The 19,830-nt window shown below is 37.4% G+C and overlaps 1 protein-coding gene across 3 annotated transcripts in view; it reads left to right on the top strand.

Moving 5' to 3' along the window:
- Positions 1 to 19,830, top strand: part of Tbc1d12 (TBC1 domain family member 12) — a 71,083-nt gene that overhangs the window by 43,722 nt on the left and 7,531 nt on the right. For all 3 annotated transcript variants that reach the window (XM_050159156.1, XM_050159163.1, XM_050159168.1), the window contains 8 exons: positions 1,610 to 1,692; positions 4,673 to 4,790; positions 6,907 to 7,013; positions 11,311 to 11,391; positions 14,340 to 14,428; positions 17,062 to 17,133; positions 19,367 to 19,495; positions 19,719 to 19,828. In XM_050159156.1, coding sequence (XP_050015113.1) covers positions 1,610 to 1,692; positions 4,673 to 4,790; positions 6,907 to 7,013; positions 11,311 to 11,391; positions 14,340 to 14,428; positions 17,062 to 17,133; positions 19,367 to 19,495; positions 19,719 to 19,828 — 789 coding nt within the window. The remainder of the gene's footprint in view (positions 1 to 1,609; positions 1,693 to 4,672; positions 4,791 to 6,906; positions 7,014 to 11,310; positions 11,392 to 14,339; positions 14,429 to 17,061; positions 17,134 to 19,366; positions 19,496 to 19,718; positions 19,829 to 19,830) is intronic.

The following is a 19,830-nucleotide window of genomic DNA, read 5'->3' on the forward strand; positions in this document are numbered from 1 at the left end:
ATGACAGCTTATGCTGGAGAGGTTGTGGGGAAAAGGGAACACTTCTGCATTGCTGGCAGGAATGCAAGCTGGTACAGCCTCTTTGGATGTCAGTGTGGCCATTTCTCAGAAAATTAGGAAACAACCTTCCTCAAGACTCAGTAATACCACTTTTGGGTAAATATCCAAAGATGCTCAATCGTGCCACAAGCACATTTGCTCAACTATGTTCATAGCCATAGCCAGAACAACCTAAATGCCCCTCTACCAAAGAATGGATAAGAAAAATGTGGTACATTTACACAATGGAGTACTACAAAGCAGAAAAAAATAACAACATCTTGAATTTTGCAGGCAAATGGATGGAGCTGGAAAACATCATTGAGTGAGGTAACCCAGACACAGAAAGACAATTATCACATGTACTCACTCATAGGTGGTTTTTAAACATAAAGCAAAGAAAGCCAGGCTACAAACCACAATCCCAGAGAACTCAGACAACAATATGGACACTAAGAGAGACTTACATAGATCTAGTCTACATGGGAAGTAGAAAGCAGAAAAAGACAAGATCTCCTGAGTAAACTGGTAGAATGGGGACCTTGCGTGTGGGTTGAAGGGGGAAGGGAAGAGGCAGGGAGGGAAGCAGAGAAAAATGTAGAGCTCAATAAATATCAATAAAAAATTTTTAAAAAACCCAACAAATCTAGGAGTGGGTGTAATGAATAACCTGAACACACTGCCTAAGATCTGAAATGTTTAAATATCTAAACGTGAGTCAACCAGATGGCTTGTATAAAACTATGATGTTTAAGAACTTGAATTCTGACTCTGGGAACCAAATAGTAGAAGACAAGAAGCAGCTCCTGCGAGTTGCTCTTTGATCTCCATACACGGCACCACCCACACACAAATAAATGCAATACAATTTTTTTTGTTTGTTTTTAGAGATAAGCTTTCTCTGTAGCTTTGGTGCCTGTCCTGGAACTAGCTCTTGTAGACAGGGCTGACCTCGCACTCACAGAGATCCGCCAGCCTCTGCCTCCCGAGTGCTGGGATTAAAGGCGTAAGCCACCACCACCTGCCACAATACAATTTTTTAAAAAATAAATAAATATGGGCTGAGAGGTAAGTGATTAGAGCATTTACTGTTCTTTCAGAGAACCCAGGTTCAGGTCCCAGCACCCACATGGGTAGCTCACAGCCATCCTTAACCCAGTTTCAGGGGATCCAACAACTTCTGGCTCTGGCAAGTATCTGCATCTGGGACAGAAATAGGTAAACTCAGGTTCACATATATACATAAAATAAATCATTCTTAAAAATAAATGTATGCTTACATACATAAACACAACTATAAATGTCTTTATCATAAATATCAGGGATCTGAATTCCAAGTTTGTTTTGAAATGTGGAATTCCTTTCTGCCTTTCATTTACCTTTTCTTTGTTGAGGCAGGGTAGACAGGCTGACCTCACAGAAAGCCTTTTCAGCTCTGCACCGTGTCCGCTCATTTACATTTTCTGTGAAAGTAACATTAAGTTAGCAATGTTTATATCTGCTTCTAGAAAGGTAGTAAATTTAAAAGTTGTTTAAATTTTGGCTTTTTTTTTTTTTTTTTTAAAAACAGGAATCTTCCTGCAAAGTCTGTGGAGGAAGCTTTACGTCACCGGCAAGAGTATGATGAGATGGTGGCTGAAGCAAAAAAACGAGGTATATTTGACTTACAGTGTTGTAGTTAATTTGCATATTTTTAACTATTTAATTTTCTTATAAAGATAATTCTTATTTTTCTATAGCATTTTTTTATAATTTAGGTTTGTTTTGTTGCTTGTTGTTTGTTTTGGTTTAGGCTTTTTATTTTAATTTTTTAAGACAGAGTTTCACTATGAAGCTACTCTGGCCTTGAGCTCTTCATATATTTCAGGACTCAGTCTTTCTAGTTCTGGGATTATAGGTGTGAGCCACCATGCCCAGATTTAGTTTTGTGTGTGTGTGTGTTTTTTTTTTAAAGAAAATTGTAAGGGGGCTGGAGAAATGGCTCAGAGGTTAAGAGCATTGCCTGCTCTTCCAAAGGTCCTGAGTTCAATTCCCAGCAACCACATGGTGGCTCACAACCATCTGTAATGGGGTCTGGTGCCCTCTTCTGCCTTCAGGCATACACACAGACAGAATATTGTATACATAATAAATAAATATTTTAAAAAAGAAAATTGTAAGGATATTATTCATGAGCTTATTTCTGTTGTTTCTCTTTAATAGTATTTAGATTTTTGCCCTTTTACAATATTTTTTTCATGCAATGACAGTCATTCTTCCAGTGTTACTTTAGTTTTCTCTATTACTGTGAGAATATAATTTGAACCTAAAATTTACTTTTATAATTAGTAAAGTCTACCTAAAGTCTCAGTGTTGCCATTTGGTTAGGTTTATAAACCTCGTTTGCACAATTTGTTTTTATTCATTTCTTTTTCCTCCAACTTCCGCCTATATAAGTGTAGTTTAACAGTGTATGTAATATGTGTTGACCATCATTAGTTAAGGATAAATACTCATTTTATAAATATGCATTTCTAATATATATTATACTTATTTTGTATATGTTTTAAGACAAAATTTATTTACTGATTCCCCCCCCTTTGGCTTAAGTGAATGGAATGGAGTATGTAATAATAGCATATAGTTCTGCTTTATGCTCTGCTTTGGAAGTAAAGTTGTGTCTTTAATGTTAGAGTAAGCATAATGGATATAAGCCCAGTAATAGCCTTCTAAAATGCCTAATTACTTGAACATTGGTTGAGTTTATTTTAACATGTATATAATTATGAATATTGTTGAATTTGTGGCTGGCCTGGTCTACAGAGCAACACAGGGCTACACAGAGAAACCCTGTCTGAAACCGCCCCCCCAAATTCATATCCAATAAGCTTTTATTTACTACTTTATCTTGACTTTACTATTTGACTAATATTTATTGAGAAGTAGATGGTGCATTATGTAATAGAAATAATAATAAATTGGGAAATTAAAATGCTTTAGGCTTAATCCTTTTTAATGTGATCTCTGATTGTGAAACTCTGAATAGGTCCACTGTTTCCTTATCTATAACTTTGGAAGCAGGTGATTATATTGGATTTTTAACCTCTTATTTAACACTTTTTTCTTAAAGACATCTTACATACAGTCTGAATACATAAAATATAGATGTAGAGCCAGTGCTGGGCTTCTTTCTTACCTCTCGAGACAGTTTCTGAGGCACACATGATACACAAGTTGAAAATACTTTGGCTAGTTGATCTCCTACAAGGTCTAAATATTTTTAAAATAACTTTCAATTTTTTTAAGACAGTGTTTCTCTGTATAGCTCTGGCTATCCTGGAACTTGCTCTGTAGTCCAAGCTCATCTTAAACTCACAGAGATCTGCCTATCTCTGCCTCCCGAGTGCTGGGATTAAAGGCATGTGCCACCATTGCCCATCTTATAACTTTTGATTTATAGCTCACTTCTCTTTATATTTCAGGCAGCTTTTGTTCCAAGGTTGTGACATTTAAACTCAGAAGTGCATTATTTTTGTTTGTTGAAAATTTTTCATTTTAACCTAATTAGTAAAATAAAACACCATTCTAAAAAGTATTTATAAAGTAATAGTGTCATTGTCAAAATCATTTAAAATATCATATTGTTTTTATTGAAATTAGTAAATCCATTGTATGAAAAATGGCTCTTGCTAGTTGCTTGCAGTTTTTTTTTTTTTTTTTTTTTTCGAGACAGGGTTTCTCTGTGGCTTTGGAGCCTGTCCTGGAACTAGCTCTGTAGACCAGGCTGGTCTCGAACTCACAGAGATCCGCCCGCCTCTGCCTCCCGAGTGCTGGGATTAAAGGCGTGTGCCACCATTGCCCGGCTTGCTTGCAGTTTTTTTATATAATTATTTCATCAACAGTTTTCATTTTGTAGATTAATTAAACAGAACTATGTGGTACAACCAGCTAGGCATAGTGGTACACAATGGTATTCCCAGCCCTAAGGAGGCAGTGCTAGAAGGATGAAGTACATGTGAGGACAGCCTGGTATACACAATGCATTCCAGGCTATCTAGGAAGAGAGCCTGTCTTAAGACACCCTGAGGATGTAAAGCAGTTCGGAGAATGCCTGCCTAATGTGGACAGAGTCCTGGGTAGACCCTCATACTGCATAAGCTAGGAGTGGTGGCACTCACCTGTAATCCTAGAACTCGAGAGGTAGAAGCAGAAATATCAGGAGTTCAGGATTATCCTAGCTTTTTAACAAGTTTGAAGCCAGCCTGGGCTACTTGAGACCCTGTCTTACAAATAATTAAAGGCTATAAAAGAGAAACAAAGGCAAAGAAAAATGTAGAACAGCCAGGCAGCATAGGCAGCCTTGCAGAACCTTGTCTCAATGAAAAAGCAAAACAACCAGAAAGAAGTAACAGCAATTTACTGGTCATTTTTAAAAAATTCTTTTTGCTCTTTACCCCATTACTTTTGTGAGATGGAAGATGGTACTTTAAAAATGACGTTAGACTAGGGTTTTGTTTCTTTTTCTCCATTTTTCTTCCTCTCTACTACTAGAAGATTCTTCTTGAAGGAGCCTTTTTTATAGACTTAGGTACGAAAGGAAGGGATTTTGATCTAGCTCATTTGTATTGAAATAATTCTTACTTGTTCAAAACAGAAATTAAAGAAGCACATAAAAGAAAAAGAATAATGAAAGAACGATTTAAGCAGGAAGAAAGCATTGCAAGTGCAATGGTAATTTGGATCAATGAGATACTGCCCAATTGGGAAGTGATGTAAGTAAGCAGATTTTCCAGAAGTTTAGTGTGTCTCCAAATATTTCATCTTTTCCAAGTCTATATTATCACTTCTCAGCATGTATCTTATGCTGTAGCTAAATTTTACTATTAACCATTGCCTGAATCGCCTTGTGTTTATCTCTAACCCTTCATGAACTCCTGTCTCTAATGCATCCTCTTCTTACTGACCATCCTCTGTGCTGTTAAAATCTTACTTGTCCTCTGGAACCCATGGAATAGGAACTGACTCAGGAAACTTTTAGTCTTCTCAATTACCATTTTTCTTAATTCTAATATAACACTAATTGTAAGAGATTCATTATTGAAAGAGCTCATTAAATAGAAAAATATAAGGTACATTTATCAGATGTTAAAAGTGTTGCTAAAGTTGAGTATGACGGTATATGCCTGTAATCCCAGTAATCTGGATTCTCAGACAGGAGGATTACCATGAATTCAGTGCCATCCTGTGTGATATAGTGAGTTCCAGACCAGCTAGAACTACCTAGAGAGACAGCATCTATAAATAAATAGATACTTAAGAAAAGAAAGAAAATTAAAAACAATAAAAGGTATTTTTAAATGCTGTTCTCTTAAGTGAGAAAATAAGTGAAACACAGTCTTTCCCCTATGAAAGTTCTGTGATACTTTAAGGCAGATATTCCTCTTGCCTTTTTTTCCCTTCACCTTTTTGATCTTTTCCTTTTTGACAATATTTCTACATATGTTTTCTCTTCCCTCTGGACTTCTATAATGCATGTAGGATGTAACATTGACAATTTGTTAAATATTGGAAATGTGACAGACACAGTAGTTCCACTTATCTATACTCTTATTTGGAAAAATTTGGTTACCTGTGGTCTAAAAGTAGAAAATTAACTAACTGAATATAAATAGAAAATTCTAGAAATTAAAACTCAGGGGGCTGGAGAGATGGCTCAGTGGTTAAGAGCATTGCCTGCTCTTCCAAAGGTTCTGAGTTCAATTCCTGGCAACCACATGGTGGCTCACAACCATCTGTAATGAGGTCTGGTGCCCTCTTCTGGTCTATAGACATACACACAGACAATTGTATACATAATAAAAATAAATAAATACATTAAAAAAAAGAAATTAAAACTCAGAAGTTTAAATTGTATATTTTTCTGAGAACCTCAGTGAATCTATTCTGCACTACTTTGTCCTGGCCATAAATCATCCTTTGTTCAACATCTCCATGTGGTATACAAGACCTGTCCATTACTCACTCAGTGACACTTCAGTTACCTGAGCTGCTGTCATAGATTGCAGAGCTTCTGTTAAGTAACTCTTTTACTTATGTAACAGTAGGGATCCTGGTGATCACATTTGTCAAAGAGAAGCTGTAAAGGAGTTCCTTTACATAGAAGTACCCTATTTTATATAACATTTATTATAGTATATCCTTTTATTGTTTGCTATTGTTCATCTCTTATTGCGTCTAAATTACAAATTCGACTTTAACATAGTTACATTTGTATAAGAAAAATATCTAGAGTTTGATACTTGGAGTTTAGAATATATTCCCTGCAGATAAAGAAACTATTCTATTGTCTATGTTAAGTAGTTACATTTGAGTCTTAATACTTCTATAAGGCAGTTATATTTTTACTCACATTTATCTTACTCAAGGTTATCTAGCTCATGGTTGGAGAAGCTAAGTGTTTTGCTCAAGGTTATACTATGAGTGGCTCAACTAGATTTGAATCCAAGTGAACCCCTGCTCCTTAAAGACTAGGGGCTCATCCAGGCCTCACCTATAGTAGGTTCTTTGTGATTTTAGTTTTGGTACTGAACTGGTAGTTCATTTTATGTCCTTTTTATTTTTAATAATTTTCCATATGGTTCTGATTTTGTGATTATATCTTAAATAAGTAACATCTGTCTGGGGCCATTCCCTTTAATTCTCCGCAGTCCATCTGTGAGGCTTTCACAGTCCTCAGGCATGAGCTCAAAGGAAAGAATGCATTACATATGTACCTCTTAAAAGTCTTAAAAGTCATCTGCTGACTTGGCCGTAGGTAAACCAGTATGCAACTAGTATTTTTGGAATAAAAAGTAACTTTTTCCTTCTTTTCTCCTCCTTTAATTCTAGGCGTAGTACAAGAAGAGTTCGAGAATTGTGGTGGCAGGGATTGCCCCCTAGTGTTCGTGGGAAAGTTTGGAGTCTAGCTGTAGGAAATGAACTAAATATCACTCCTGGTTTGTATTCTATATTCAGTTATTCCCACACACACAAATTATTATCTTCAGAGTTTTATAAATCATGTTAGTTAGAGTTGTCATTTAAAAGACACTACCATATATGTCACTTTCAGAGCATGCCTCATGCCCTCCCAAACTTTGTAATAGTTTTTATATATCATTATATATGTAAGATTTGCGGGCTTTTTCCTCTACTTTACAGCTATCACAGTAGTGTTCTTGGCATAAAATACTACAAATATAGTTGATGTAAAGCTCATGAGAGTCTGTGTAGTGAAGAGTAAGTACACACAGATGCTAGTTTAGCACCTGGACAGACTGATTCCATCTGTGTTCAGACAGTAAACAATGTACTGAGGGAACTTAATTTGATTTTTTTCCCTGCTGGATGTGTATCCAAACCAGTCCTTTTATTTAGAGTTTGAGTATTTTTTCCTAATGTTGTAAGTTAACAAAATCATGGGTTTCACTAAGATTTTGTTGCGTTCTATTGTTTAGATTTTATTTGTAAAGCTTGATAGCTCCATCCTTTAGCGCTTAGGAGGCTGCGACAGTTTTGCTACAGTTTTGAGGCTGCTGGGGCTCCACAGTGGGTTGTAGGCCAGACTAGGCTACAGTGTCTATAGAACCTGATAATAATGATGATGATGATAAAGTTTAGAAAAAAAGAGACTTTCAAGAAATTGCCTTAAGTCTCTTAAAACCTTGACAAGTATTAAAATGCTAGAGTCATTTTGATAGTTAAAGAAAAAGTTTAAATAGAATTAGGATAATACCAAACAAAATAATTTTTTTAAGAAGTGGGCATGACACATGCCTGTAATTCTATCAGTGTAATCTCAGCACACGAGATAGAAACAGGAGGATCAGAAGTTTAAGATCATTCCGTTTACATAGTTGAAGGGCTACCTGAGATGGACTCAAAAATTTTTTTCTAGCAAAATATCAGTGTTAATATAGTGTTAATCCTATATAGGTAGACAGTTAACTATAATACCATAAGAGACTTCCATTTCTCTCTCTTTGGAGACTTCAGTCTCTTAATAGTAGAAGTAATATATTGTATGGTTGGGGGAATAACTCTGTAAAGTGATTACCTACTATGAATATGGTTTGGTCCCCAGCACCGCATAAACCAGGTATACCTGTAATCCTAGTGCTCAGAAAGTGGAGACAATAGGACCACAAACTCATATACTACTTAGTGAGTTCAAGACCAGATTGGGCTACATGGAACATTTTCTCAAAAAGAAAAGAAAAAAAGAAAAAAAAACAGAAAAAAAGAAAGAAAGGAAAAAGGGAGTAAAAGAGAATATAGTGGCAACATTGTTATTTTTAAGTATATATTTAATATTTATTGAAAAATAAACAATAATATAAACTTTAAATGCTGCCCAAACTAGTCCTGATCTTACTGTCAGCACACTGTGGCTGTACTATATACTGTACATATTCTCTGTATATATTCTCACTGTCCTGGCCACATCAACAAACATGCTAAAGCAGTATCAAACCACTTAGACTGTTTTTAGTCTCACAGTCTAAAAAATTAAAGTAAAGTGAAATATTTACAGGGTATAACTGAAAATAATTTAGAAGTATTTCCAAAATATCTTTAAAAAAAATGAAACCTGTATGGGTCATGAGATTGCTTAAGTCAAAGGGTGCAGTGCAAACCTGATGACCTGATTTTGACCCCTGGGAAGTGGAAAGAGAACCCACTCCACACAGCTGTCTGTCTCTGGCCTCCACGCTTGCCCAGGACACATGTTGCCCCTATAATAATAAGTACATTTTAGTTAAAAAAGAAATCACTGATCTATTTACTTTAGCTTTAAGAATCTACTAGAAGGCAATACATAGAATTGGGCTCAAAAGTTTTTTGACAAGGATGTTCTTTGCTGTAGCTGACATTAAGCGAAATTGGATAAAATCATAAAAATCCAAATGCCTGTGGGTTTTGTTTGTTTGTTTTTTGAGACAGGGTTTCACTGTGTAGCCTTGGCCATCCTGGAACTAGATCTACACTCTGCCTGCCTCCCGAGTGCTGGGATTAAAGGAGTGTGTCACCATTGCCTAGCCAAATGCCCATTTTTAATCATTACAGTGATATCAACTGTATATATTACAGTTACTTGATTTTTAAAAGTTGATTTTTCACCCGGTGGTGGTGGCTCACGCCTTTAATCCAGCACTCGGGAGACAGGCAGGTGGACAGGCAGGTGGATCTCTGTGAGTTTGAGACCAGCCTGCTCTACAGAACAAGTTCCAGGACAGGCTCTAGAGCTACACAGAAACCCTGTCTTGAAAAAAACAAAAAGTTGATTTTTCACCAGAGGCAGAAGCAGGAGGATCTTTGAGTCTGAGGCAAGGCTAGTCTACACAGTAAGTTCCAGGCTAGTCAGGGTCACACAGTGAGACCCTGTCTCAATAAAATAAAATTTAAAAAAACCATGTAATGAACATTAAAAAAAATAGAAATGGAGTTAATTAAGATATCTTAATGTAGATTAGGCCCAAGGGTTAGAGAAAGGTGCTGAGGAAAAAATTAAGACACTCAGAACATAGGTGTAGGCTCTTATTAAGAGAGCCACACAGCATGTTCATTTTATTTTATATTAAAAACAAAAACTTACCAGGCTGTGGTGGTCCAGCTGTTTCATCCCAGCACTCAGCAAGCAGAGGCAAGGGGATCTCTGTGAGTTTGTGGCCATCCTGATCTATAGAGTGAGTTCCAGGACAGCCAGGAATACACAGAGAAACCCTGTCTCGGGAAAAAAAAAAAAAAAGAAAAAGAAGAAAGGAAAAGAAAAGTTGGCGCTGGAGAGAAGGCTTAGTTAAGAACAGTTGTCTTCCTTGCAGAGGACCTAGGTGGCACAGGTGTATTATTTATTAATCATTGACCCCTTATTTGTATTTGTTTTAATCATGAAATTTAAAACAATAGAGAATATCAGCTAAGAGTACGGTCTGTAAAGCTAGGTAGGTTCACATCTGGTTCCACTGTGTATCATCATTTTCCTAGAATCTGAGAGCAGACCCTGAAATGAGAGTGTTCTCCTTTCACACCATCCTTGTCCTGGCTTTAATCCTGCCTCCCCTTTCCCTTTTGGATTCATGTGAAACTGAGACAAAGGTCTCTTCACTGGGGATATTAATTATAAATCTTCTTGGGAAAGTTACCTTTTAGATTTTTTAAAATTAGTTCCCACATTTTTCTTACTAGATCAATTTTGTGATTTCCTAATGTGAATGATTTGTCAGCTGGAGCCCTTTCTTCTTCCAGGATAGCTTAAAGCTGGGTAAAGGAGGCTGACATGTAAATGGTTTGAAACTTTTAAAAAATCGATGCAGTTGGTAACTGACAGCCTCAAGCAATTGTATGCATAAAATTTTAAACTGCAGTTACCTCTTCTACCGAATCATTCATGGATTTGGGCATAAGTATTTTTAACTTTTTACTTCTTTTAAATTTTATTTTCAAGTAATATGTAATAATGATTAGTAAATAGAAAGGGAAATCGAATTATAAAGTATGTTTGAAATATATGTAGTCAGTTACTTTTAAAATCCGAGTCTTGACAATATAAGAATACTTGTTATAGTCGTCATACATTGGAATATTGTGTTAAAAAGAAATAAAAAGGTCTGTGTTTTTTTGTTTTGTTTTGTTTTGGTTTTGGTTTTTGGTTTTGGTTTTTCGAGACAGGGCTTCTCTGTAGCTTTGGAGTCTGTCCTGGAAGTAGCTCTTGTAGACCAGGCTGGTCTTGAACAAGGTCTGGGGTATTATTTTCTCCAATTTACAGATGAAAAGATCAAGTTCCAGAGTAGTTAAGTAAGTTTCTTGAAATCCTAGAGGTAATAATTGGCAGAGTAGGAATGCAGTCTGGGTCTGACTCCTCAAGTTTTAGCTGCTCCTGGACAGTTTGGCTGTTGAGCAGCACCCCTCCATTCCTGGAGTTGGCAGGAGACCCCAGGATGACCTTACTCCTGTGTCACATCATAAAGAATCCTGATAAAGGGAGTTTGCTTCAGTTTACCACATTTTGTTTGTTTGTTTGTATTTTGAAACAGGGTTTCTGTGTAGCTCTGGAGCCTGTGCTGGAACTCACTCTGTAGACCAGGCAGGCCTTGAACTCACAGAGATCCACCTGTCTCTGCCTCCTGCGTGCTGGGATTAAAGGGTTGTGCTACCCCCACTCTTTATCACATTTTTGATACCTGCTTATAGTGAAAATAAAAATGTGAATTTATTTCTTTTGTATTATTTACGAATTTTTGTTTTTCTCCCCAGAACTGTATGAAATCTTTCTTTCAAGAGCAAGAGAACGGTGGAAGAGCTTCAGTGAAACCAGTTCTGATAGTGACGTTGAAGGTATGAGGGTTTCCAAATGGGAATTTCAAAATCCAGGTCCTGAGTATAGCACTGTGATTTTATATCATAAACCAGATTTAAGTACAGCACCTCATTTCAGTGGATGATAGAATTCCGAGCTGTGGAAAGGGAAACAGGCTCAGAGTCGTTAGTGAGTTAGAAGCAAGAGGCTGAGCTATAAGTCAGGTCTGTTTGATCCAGTGACGAATCAAGTGTTTTCAGACCAAGTTGTTAATAAAGACTCAAGTTTTTCACTCTCTGATATCATCTTTCCTCATCCATTGAACTTAGTCCTTAGTAAATCATATATAGTTCTTACTGGGATTTGCCTTACTCATTGTTCATTTAATTCAACCATAACTCCCACCCTTACTTCTCTCTGCCTTGCCAGTTAGTTTTCTTAATCATTTTGAAGAATTTTTCCTTGTATCAGTTTATTAAATTTAGGCAAATTTATTTATCTTTTGTAGTCTGATAATGGAGAATCATTTTCCTAATTCTTTTTTTTAGATAGGTTCTCATTCAGTTCAGTCTGGCCTTGAAGTCACTGTATAGCTGAGGATTACACTGAACTTCTGATGTCCTGTCTCTATCTCCCGAGTTCTAAGATTATCTGTGTGAGCCACTATGTCCTATGGATATATGTTGTGGACATATGTTGATGCTGGGGATTGAACCCAGGCCTTTATACATGCTGAGCACGAATTCTTCCAACTAAGCTATATTCCCAACCTCCTTTTTCTTCCTTCCTTCCTTCCCTCCTTCCTTCCTCCCTCCCTCCCTCCCTCCCTCCCTCCCTCCCCCTCCCCCCCTCCCTCCCTCCCTCCCTCCCTCCCTCCCTCCCTCCCTCCCTCCCTCCCTCCCTCCCTTTCTTCCTCCTTACTTCCTTTTGTCCTTTTTTTGTGTTATATCTACTATGCAGAAAGCAAACTCACTGGACATAGTGGTACACACCTTTAATCCCAGCAGAGGCAAGCTGGTAGGTCTCTGTAAGTTCGAGACCAGCCTAGTCTACAAAACAAGTTTCAGGATAGCCAGGGCTGTTGTATGGAGAAACCCTGCCTGAAAATTTTAAATAAATAAAAAAGGAAAGCAAACTCTTTCTTGCCTGTAAGTAAAACTCCAAAATGTATCTTTCAATAAAGAAATAGTATTTATCTCATAGTGGTTGTCTATTAGGAAAGGGAAATATTAGTAAGTGGTCAGAGAGAAGACTTGATTTTGAGGGCCATGAGGAATCATGTTGAGATCAGTCAGCTATTATAGCTGTTTGTGAGGAACTGCAAATGCAAAGGGAGTGAAGATATGTAAAATTTTAAATTAGCGGGTTGGAGAGATGGCTCAGCGGTTAAGAGCATTGCCTGCTCTTCCAAAGGTCCTGAGTTCAATTCCCAGCAACCACATGGTGGCTCACAACCATCTGTAATGAGGTCTGGTGCCCTCTTCTGGCCTGCAGGCATACACACAGACAGAATATTGTATACATAATAAATAAATAATTTTAAAAAATTTTAAATTAGCAGAATCTCAGCTGTTGCATTATTCTTTTCATTTATTTATTATTATTATTTGAGATATATTCATTTATAGCCCAGTCTAGCCTTGAACTTGCTGCCTCTGTTTCCAGAGGACTGGGATTACAGGTGTATATTCGTATATCCCCATCCCTGGGTCAGTTTTTATGAAGTGCTAAAATTATACAAATTAAGATTGGAAATGTCAACATCAGCAACACAAGGGACAGGTGGCGGTGGTGCATACCTTTAATCTGAGCATCCAGGAGGCAGAGGCAGGCAGATCTCTGTGAGTTTAAGGCCAGCCTAGTCGACAAAGTGAGTTCCAGGACAGCTAGGGCTGTTACACAGAGAAACAAACAAACAAACCAAAAGAAAATCAAGCAAACAAAAAAATACCTAAAACTGAAACTCCGTGGTTGAAGAACAATTGCTCAGAGCCATGAAAAAAACAACATATATAAAGTAAAATGGCATGTGTCTGAGAGTAAGGGTAACACACCTTTATCCCTACACTTTAGGGGGTGGAGGCAGGAGGATTGGGTTCAGGGTCATTTTCAGCTGTGTAGCCTGGACATGAGAACCTTTACAAAACAAATTGTACTTCACAATGAGTTAATTGAATGTAATAAAGAATTATGCCAGGGCTGGCAAGACGGCTTAGTGGAAAAGGCATGTACTGCCGAATCTAAGGATGAGTGTGATTCATAGCTCCCTTATGATAGGAGAGAACCAACCAAGGTGCAGCCAGAGGGAGAAAGAGAAGAAGTAGACACCATGTTTTCTTGTCTGTGGTTGGTGGTCTGTAATCCCAGCACTTATAAGGCTGAGGCAGAAGTACTCATATGAGTTTGAGGTTAGCCTGGGTTACAGAGTGAGACCCTCAGAAGGGAAAGAGGACTGAAGATGTAGCTCAGAGACAGTGCCTGCCTAGCATACACGAGGGCCTGTGTTTAACCCCAGCACCACACAAACTAGGTATAGTGGCACGTGCCGTAATACCAGCACTCAGGAGGGTACAGGACAGAGGACTAGGAATTCAAGTCTACATGGGGAAGTGAAGGTTGAAGCTAGCCTAGGCTATGTGAGAGCCTGTCTCAAATTCCCCACACAAAATACGAAAGTTGAAAACTAGCTAGGCAAGATGCATGCCAGCACTTGAGAAGCAGAGACAGGAGGATGGCTATGAATTTGAGGCCAGCTGGGTGACCATAGTGAGTTCCAGGACAGCTGGAACAATATAATGAGACCTGTCTCAAAACCAGACAAAGAAGAAAAGAACACTGCTGGGGGTGGGGGAAGAGGCTAAGTCCTAAATTCTAACAAAGACTATTCAGTGTTCTTGCACATCCTTGATTATTCAGCTTTTCTACTATGTTAACATATAGGCAATGTGATTGGCCTCTGCTTAAATGTATTTCTTTGGTAATACAGGTATATCTGTTGCTGACCGAGAGGCTAGCCTGGAATTAATTAAGTTGGACATATCCCGTACATTTCCATCTCTCTACATCTTTCAGAAGGTGAGGTTTTCTAGTCAGTTTTTAACAGCTGTTTTATTTTATTCTTTCAATACTCAATGGGACAAATTCTGTAAATCAATAAGCACTATTTTTTATTTTAGTTTTTTTGATACAGAGTCTCACTATGTATCCCATATAGAGCAGGCTGGTATAGAAGTCACAGGATTCACCTGCCTTTGCCCTCCAAATGCTGGGATTGAAGACATGAGTTACCATGCCAGCCCACATATTATTATTTCTATAATATTTATTTATTTTTATTTTACATGCATTGATGTTTTACATGCATGTATGTCTGTGTGAGGATGTTGGATCCCCTGGAACTGGAGTTACAGACAGTTGTGAACCATGTGGGTGCTAGGAATTGAACTTGGGTCCTCTGGAAGAGCAGCCAGTGCTCTTAACCATTGAGCCATCTCTCCAGTCCCCAGGTATTATTTTCTTAGAGAAATAAATATTTTTAAAATTTGAGAAGAAGCCAGGCATGGTGGTAGATGGGTTTAATCCCAGCACTCAGAAGGCAGAGGCAAGTGAATCTCAGCCTGCAGCTACATAGTGACATCTTGCTTTAATAAAACAAAAGAAGCTTTCTTTCTAGCAGGAATGGAGAAATGGCTCCATGGTTAAGAGAAGGACCTGGGTTCAGTTTCTAGCCTACAACCATCTCTAACTCAGTTCAGGGCATCAGACTCCCTCTTCTGACATCCATGGCACCAGGCATATATATACAGATAAAACACTCATATGCATAAAAAAATAAATTTTTAAAAACTAAAAATAATGTGAGTCTTTATATAAAAATGTAAAACTAACAAAAATTATAGCACTTGTTTTCTATGAATAAAACACATTGTAGTTATCATAGCACATATTTATTATGTGGTAGAACTTACGTTTTTGTTATAGTTAATTTTTATGTTTGAATTAATGGATTTACCTGACAAACTGTTAAAATACAATACGTTGGTTCCAAGTTGTTTAGAATTACCACTGAACTAGGAAGAAATAGTTTACTTTTATATTTATTTTTTTACAGGAATAACTGTCTATCTTTAATTCTTAATATTAAAATCCAAGGAAAGGGCTGGAGAGATGGCTCAGAGGTTAAGAGCACTGGCTGCTCTTCCAGAGGTCCTGAGTTCAATTCCCAGCAACCACATGGTGGCTCACAACCATCTATGATGAAATCTGGTGCCCTCTTCTGGTGTGCAGGCATACATGCAGGCAGAATGCTGTATACATAATAAATAAATAAATAAATAAATAAATAAATAAATAAATTTAATAAAAAATATAAAATCCAAGGAAATAGTTTACATATAATACAGGCTATGAGTTGATAACATTTTTACTTTTGGTACCAGTGAGATGGATCTGCAGGTAAAGGTGCTTGCTGCCAAGCCTGACAACTTGAGTTTGATCTTAGGAACCCACATAGTTGGAAGGAGAGAACCAATTCCTGACATGTCTGTACCTACACATATGCACAATAAGTAAATAAATGAAAAAAACACTGGAACTGGAGAGAAGACCCCACAGTTAAGATTGTTTGCTCTTCTAGAAGACTCAGATTTTATTCCTGGCATCTTTGTGGCAGATCACAGTTCTCTGTAATTCTAATTCCGGGGTATCTGACACTCTCTTCTGTCTCCATGGACATCATGCACACACATTGTCCACAGATATACATGCAGGCAGAAAACCTATATAGAGAGATTTTAAAAAGGCCTATTGGAGCTGAGTGTGGTGGCTCACGCCTTTAATTCAGCACTTGGGAGTTTGAGCCCAGCCTAGTCTGCAGTGTGAGTTTCAGGACTACCAAAGATACACAGAGAAACCTTGTCTCAAAAAAACAAAAGGGAGCCTGGCTGTGGTGGTGCCTTTAATCCCAGCACTCCGAGGCAGAGGCAGGCGGATCTCTGTGAGTTCAAGGCCAGCCTGGTCTACAAGAGCTAGTTCCAGGACAGGCTCCAAAGCTACAGGGAAAAAACAAAAACAAAAACAAACAAACAAACAAAAAAAGCAAAGGGGGAGGAGTAAAGAAAAGAAATTACTATTGCTATTAAAATTACTGACACAACTCAGTATATCTGGCTGACTTTTTGTTTTTTAAAGACAGTGTCTTACTATGTAATCTCAGTTGTCTTGGAACTCACTATGTAGATCACATTGACCTCAGACTCATAGTGGCACCTGCTTTGTTGGCATTAAAGTTGTGTGCTTCATGCCTGGGCACTTTTATTTCTTCTGAAATTACACAGAGTGAAATGAGCTCAGTATAAGAACATGTGCATGCGTGTGCAAGGCCCTGGCTTCTGTCTTCATGTGTGTATAGATAAAAATAGAACAATAATCTGTATTGTCATGTTATACCTTAGAAGTATTTAAAATTGTTTGTAAATTATAAGTTGTATTCAAGTGAGTATATTTGACTTATTATTTAAGATCAAACTTTTATTAATTCTGAAAACATCTTGATAAATGCATGTAGAATATTTTTATAATGATTAAGTATTCTAAAACTGGTTAGAGAATGCTGCAGTTTTTTTAATTTTAGTTTTGCAGTTTTTAATATTTCATGAGCATTAACCTAGAGATACTTACAATTTCAAATTTTATTCCTCTTTCCTAAGGGTGGTCCATATCATGATGTTTTACATAGTATCTTAGGGGCATATACATGTTACAGACCTGATGTTGGTTATGTAAGTATTTGTTTCAGTCTGATTTTTGCATATAAACATTTTATCTGTACCTATCAAGACTTCCTATGTTGTATTAGATATTTATGGACACATTATCTGTAGCTTTATCTTTTGAGCTTATTGGTTTACCTGAAGAGGAAGCTTTTCCATCTCTTACCAACTATCGAGAATAAAACTGGCTGCCTGTTAACACCTCTGCTGTCAGTGATTGCTTTGGCTTGTCTCCCGAATCATCGTTTCTCTGTGGCTGTTCCTCTATTGAATAAATTCTTTGCATATTCTGCTATATTAGGGGAAGACAAGTCACCTGTCGATACAGGATAAGGGTAGGAAAATTTCTCACTTAGTAGACTGAACCAGCTCTGCGTTTTCGCCCTACTCTTCAACTTGAGAATGTCTCCCAGCTTCAGTTCTTGAGCCAGACAGGATTCTCTGGCTCGACGACTGTTGGCTTTTTCTTCTGCAGACCTTTGTTTCAGCATTTCCACTTGTTTTAGTTAGAACTGCTAAGATGATGTTTCCATCATTTACACGGTTTGTAACCTTTTCCATTCTCTCTGTCCTCCCAAGGTAATATTTACATTTCCCTTTACTGTCATGTTGGATTTGGGGAAGAAACAAAGAAAATTTGAGTGTCCAGTGTTTAACTAGAAGTTATTGAACTTTCATCTTCTCTCCTTTCATTTAAAGAACTGTAGAGATTCCATTGCCTGGTACAGCTTTGTTCTGTTTTATATTAATTTGTATATTTCCAGAGAAATAGGAATAGATAAAAAAAATTATTGAAAACAGTGTGATGTCTCATCCCTGTAATCCTCTTAGTAGCCTGAGACAGGGGGATTGCTATGAGATTGCTTTCACCCCCAAGAAAAGAAAGAATGGATCAGTGCAATGTTAATACTAGTGAGTGGGATCCATCTGAAGTATGTTACAAGGGAATGCAAGAAGCTAGAGATGGCCGAGAAGTAGTGGTGCACACCTTGGTTTAGATCCAGTACTCAGGAGGCAGATACAGGGACTGGAGAGATGGCTCAGTGGTTAAGAGCATTGCCTGCTCTTCCAAAGGTTCTGAGTTCAATTCCCGGCAACCACATGGTGGCTCACAACCATCTGTAATGAGGTCTAGTGCCCTCTTCTGCCCGGCAGACATACACACAGGCAGAATATTGTATATATAACAAATAAATAAATAAATATTTGAAAAAAAATACAAGTTTGCCGTTAATCCCAGCACTCGGAAGGCAGATACAGGCAGATCTCTGTGAGTTTGAGGACAGTCAGTACAACAGAAAGGAACCATTTCAACTCCCCCCCCCCCATAAAAAGAAGCTAGAATGGTGATTATAGACAGACCTTTCAGAATATTTGTCTTGGGAACAAGACACATCCATCATTGCAGTTACTCTCAGGGGACTCTGTGTGTATGTCTATTATAGAATTCTTGACTATGCTTTTAATTAAAGAGACGTATAATTGCTTTTTTAAAAATAAGTATTTATTATGTATAGTGTTCTGTCTGCATGTGTGCCTGAACACCAGAAGAGAGAACCAGATCTCATTACAGATAGTTGTGAGCCCCCATGTGGTTGCTGGGAATTGAATTCAGGACTACTGGAAGAGCAGCCAGTGCTCTTAACCTCTGAGCCATCTCTCCAGTCCTGGTGTAACTGCTATATAGATAACTCACTAGCGGTTTTAGTAAGGCCTTTCATAATGTAAATGAACCTTTTTCTAAGTGTCTTTCTTCTCCATTATAAATGTTGTATTCTGTATGGGCTGTCATTTCTTTGTTTAAGCTTTTTTTTATTAAGGGATTTTTTTTCTCCTTCATTTTTTTCTTGTGGTTCCCTCAAGTTCAGGCTGTTTCAAGTCCCACAACTTCTTTCTTAGAATTTTAGCAATTTATCCATAGACCTCTTTTATTCTTAGTTCTTTGTATGCTATAACATGAAAACAATCCCTTAATTTTCATTAATGTGTAATTTTGAAAGAATTTAGACTAAGAAGAAATAGAGCAAGTAAAGGCTGATTTAAATTTTTTCTAACTTATTAAACCCTGTCACATGCACAATAAATTAAAATTAGGGAATTTCACAACTATTACAGTTTGTTAGTACTTGCTTTTACGGGACGGGGAGAAATCAGTAAATTCTTAATGTTTGTAAATTTTGAAGAGGGTGACTAAACTCTAGAATTATTTAAATTCATTTTTATCTTCCTTTCCCCTTGAAAGGTCCAGGGGATGTCCTTCATCGCAGCAGTGCTCATTCTCAACCTGGAAGAAGCAGACGCCTTCATTGCCTTTGCAAATCTCCTAAACAAGCCATGCCAGTTGGCCTTTTTCCGGGTGGACCACAGCATGGTATGAACGTTTAGGATAGACTGTTTGCCTCCTGTGCTCCTGCACTCTGAATGTCAGCTTAGAATAAGAAACACGGAAGGATGAAGTTTTCATTGAGTGGCAGTTTTAGGAAAACTTGAAGCAACTCAGAGGACTTGCTAATAAAATTTTTATTAATATTAATGATTTTTCTTTTTGTAGTAGATTATTTTGTAATTTTATTGATTTTATTCCCTGTTTATAGATGTTGAAGTATTTTGCAACATTTGAAGTATTCTTTGAGGAAAACTTGTCCAAACTATTTCTTCATTTCAAGTCATATAGCCTTACACCAGATATATACTTGATAGATTGGT

This window comes from Alexandromys fortis, unplaced genomic scaffold (genome assembly GCF_014885135.2).
Source record: "Alexandromys fortis isolate MF-2015 unplaced genomic scaffold, M_Fortis_MF-2015_v1.1 scaffold_10, whole genome shotgun sequence".
NCBI classification, from domain to species: domain Eukaryota; kingdom Metazoa; phylum Chordata; class Mammalia; order Rodentia; family Cricetidae; genus Alexandromys; species Alexandromys fortis.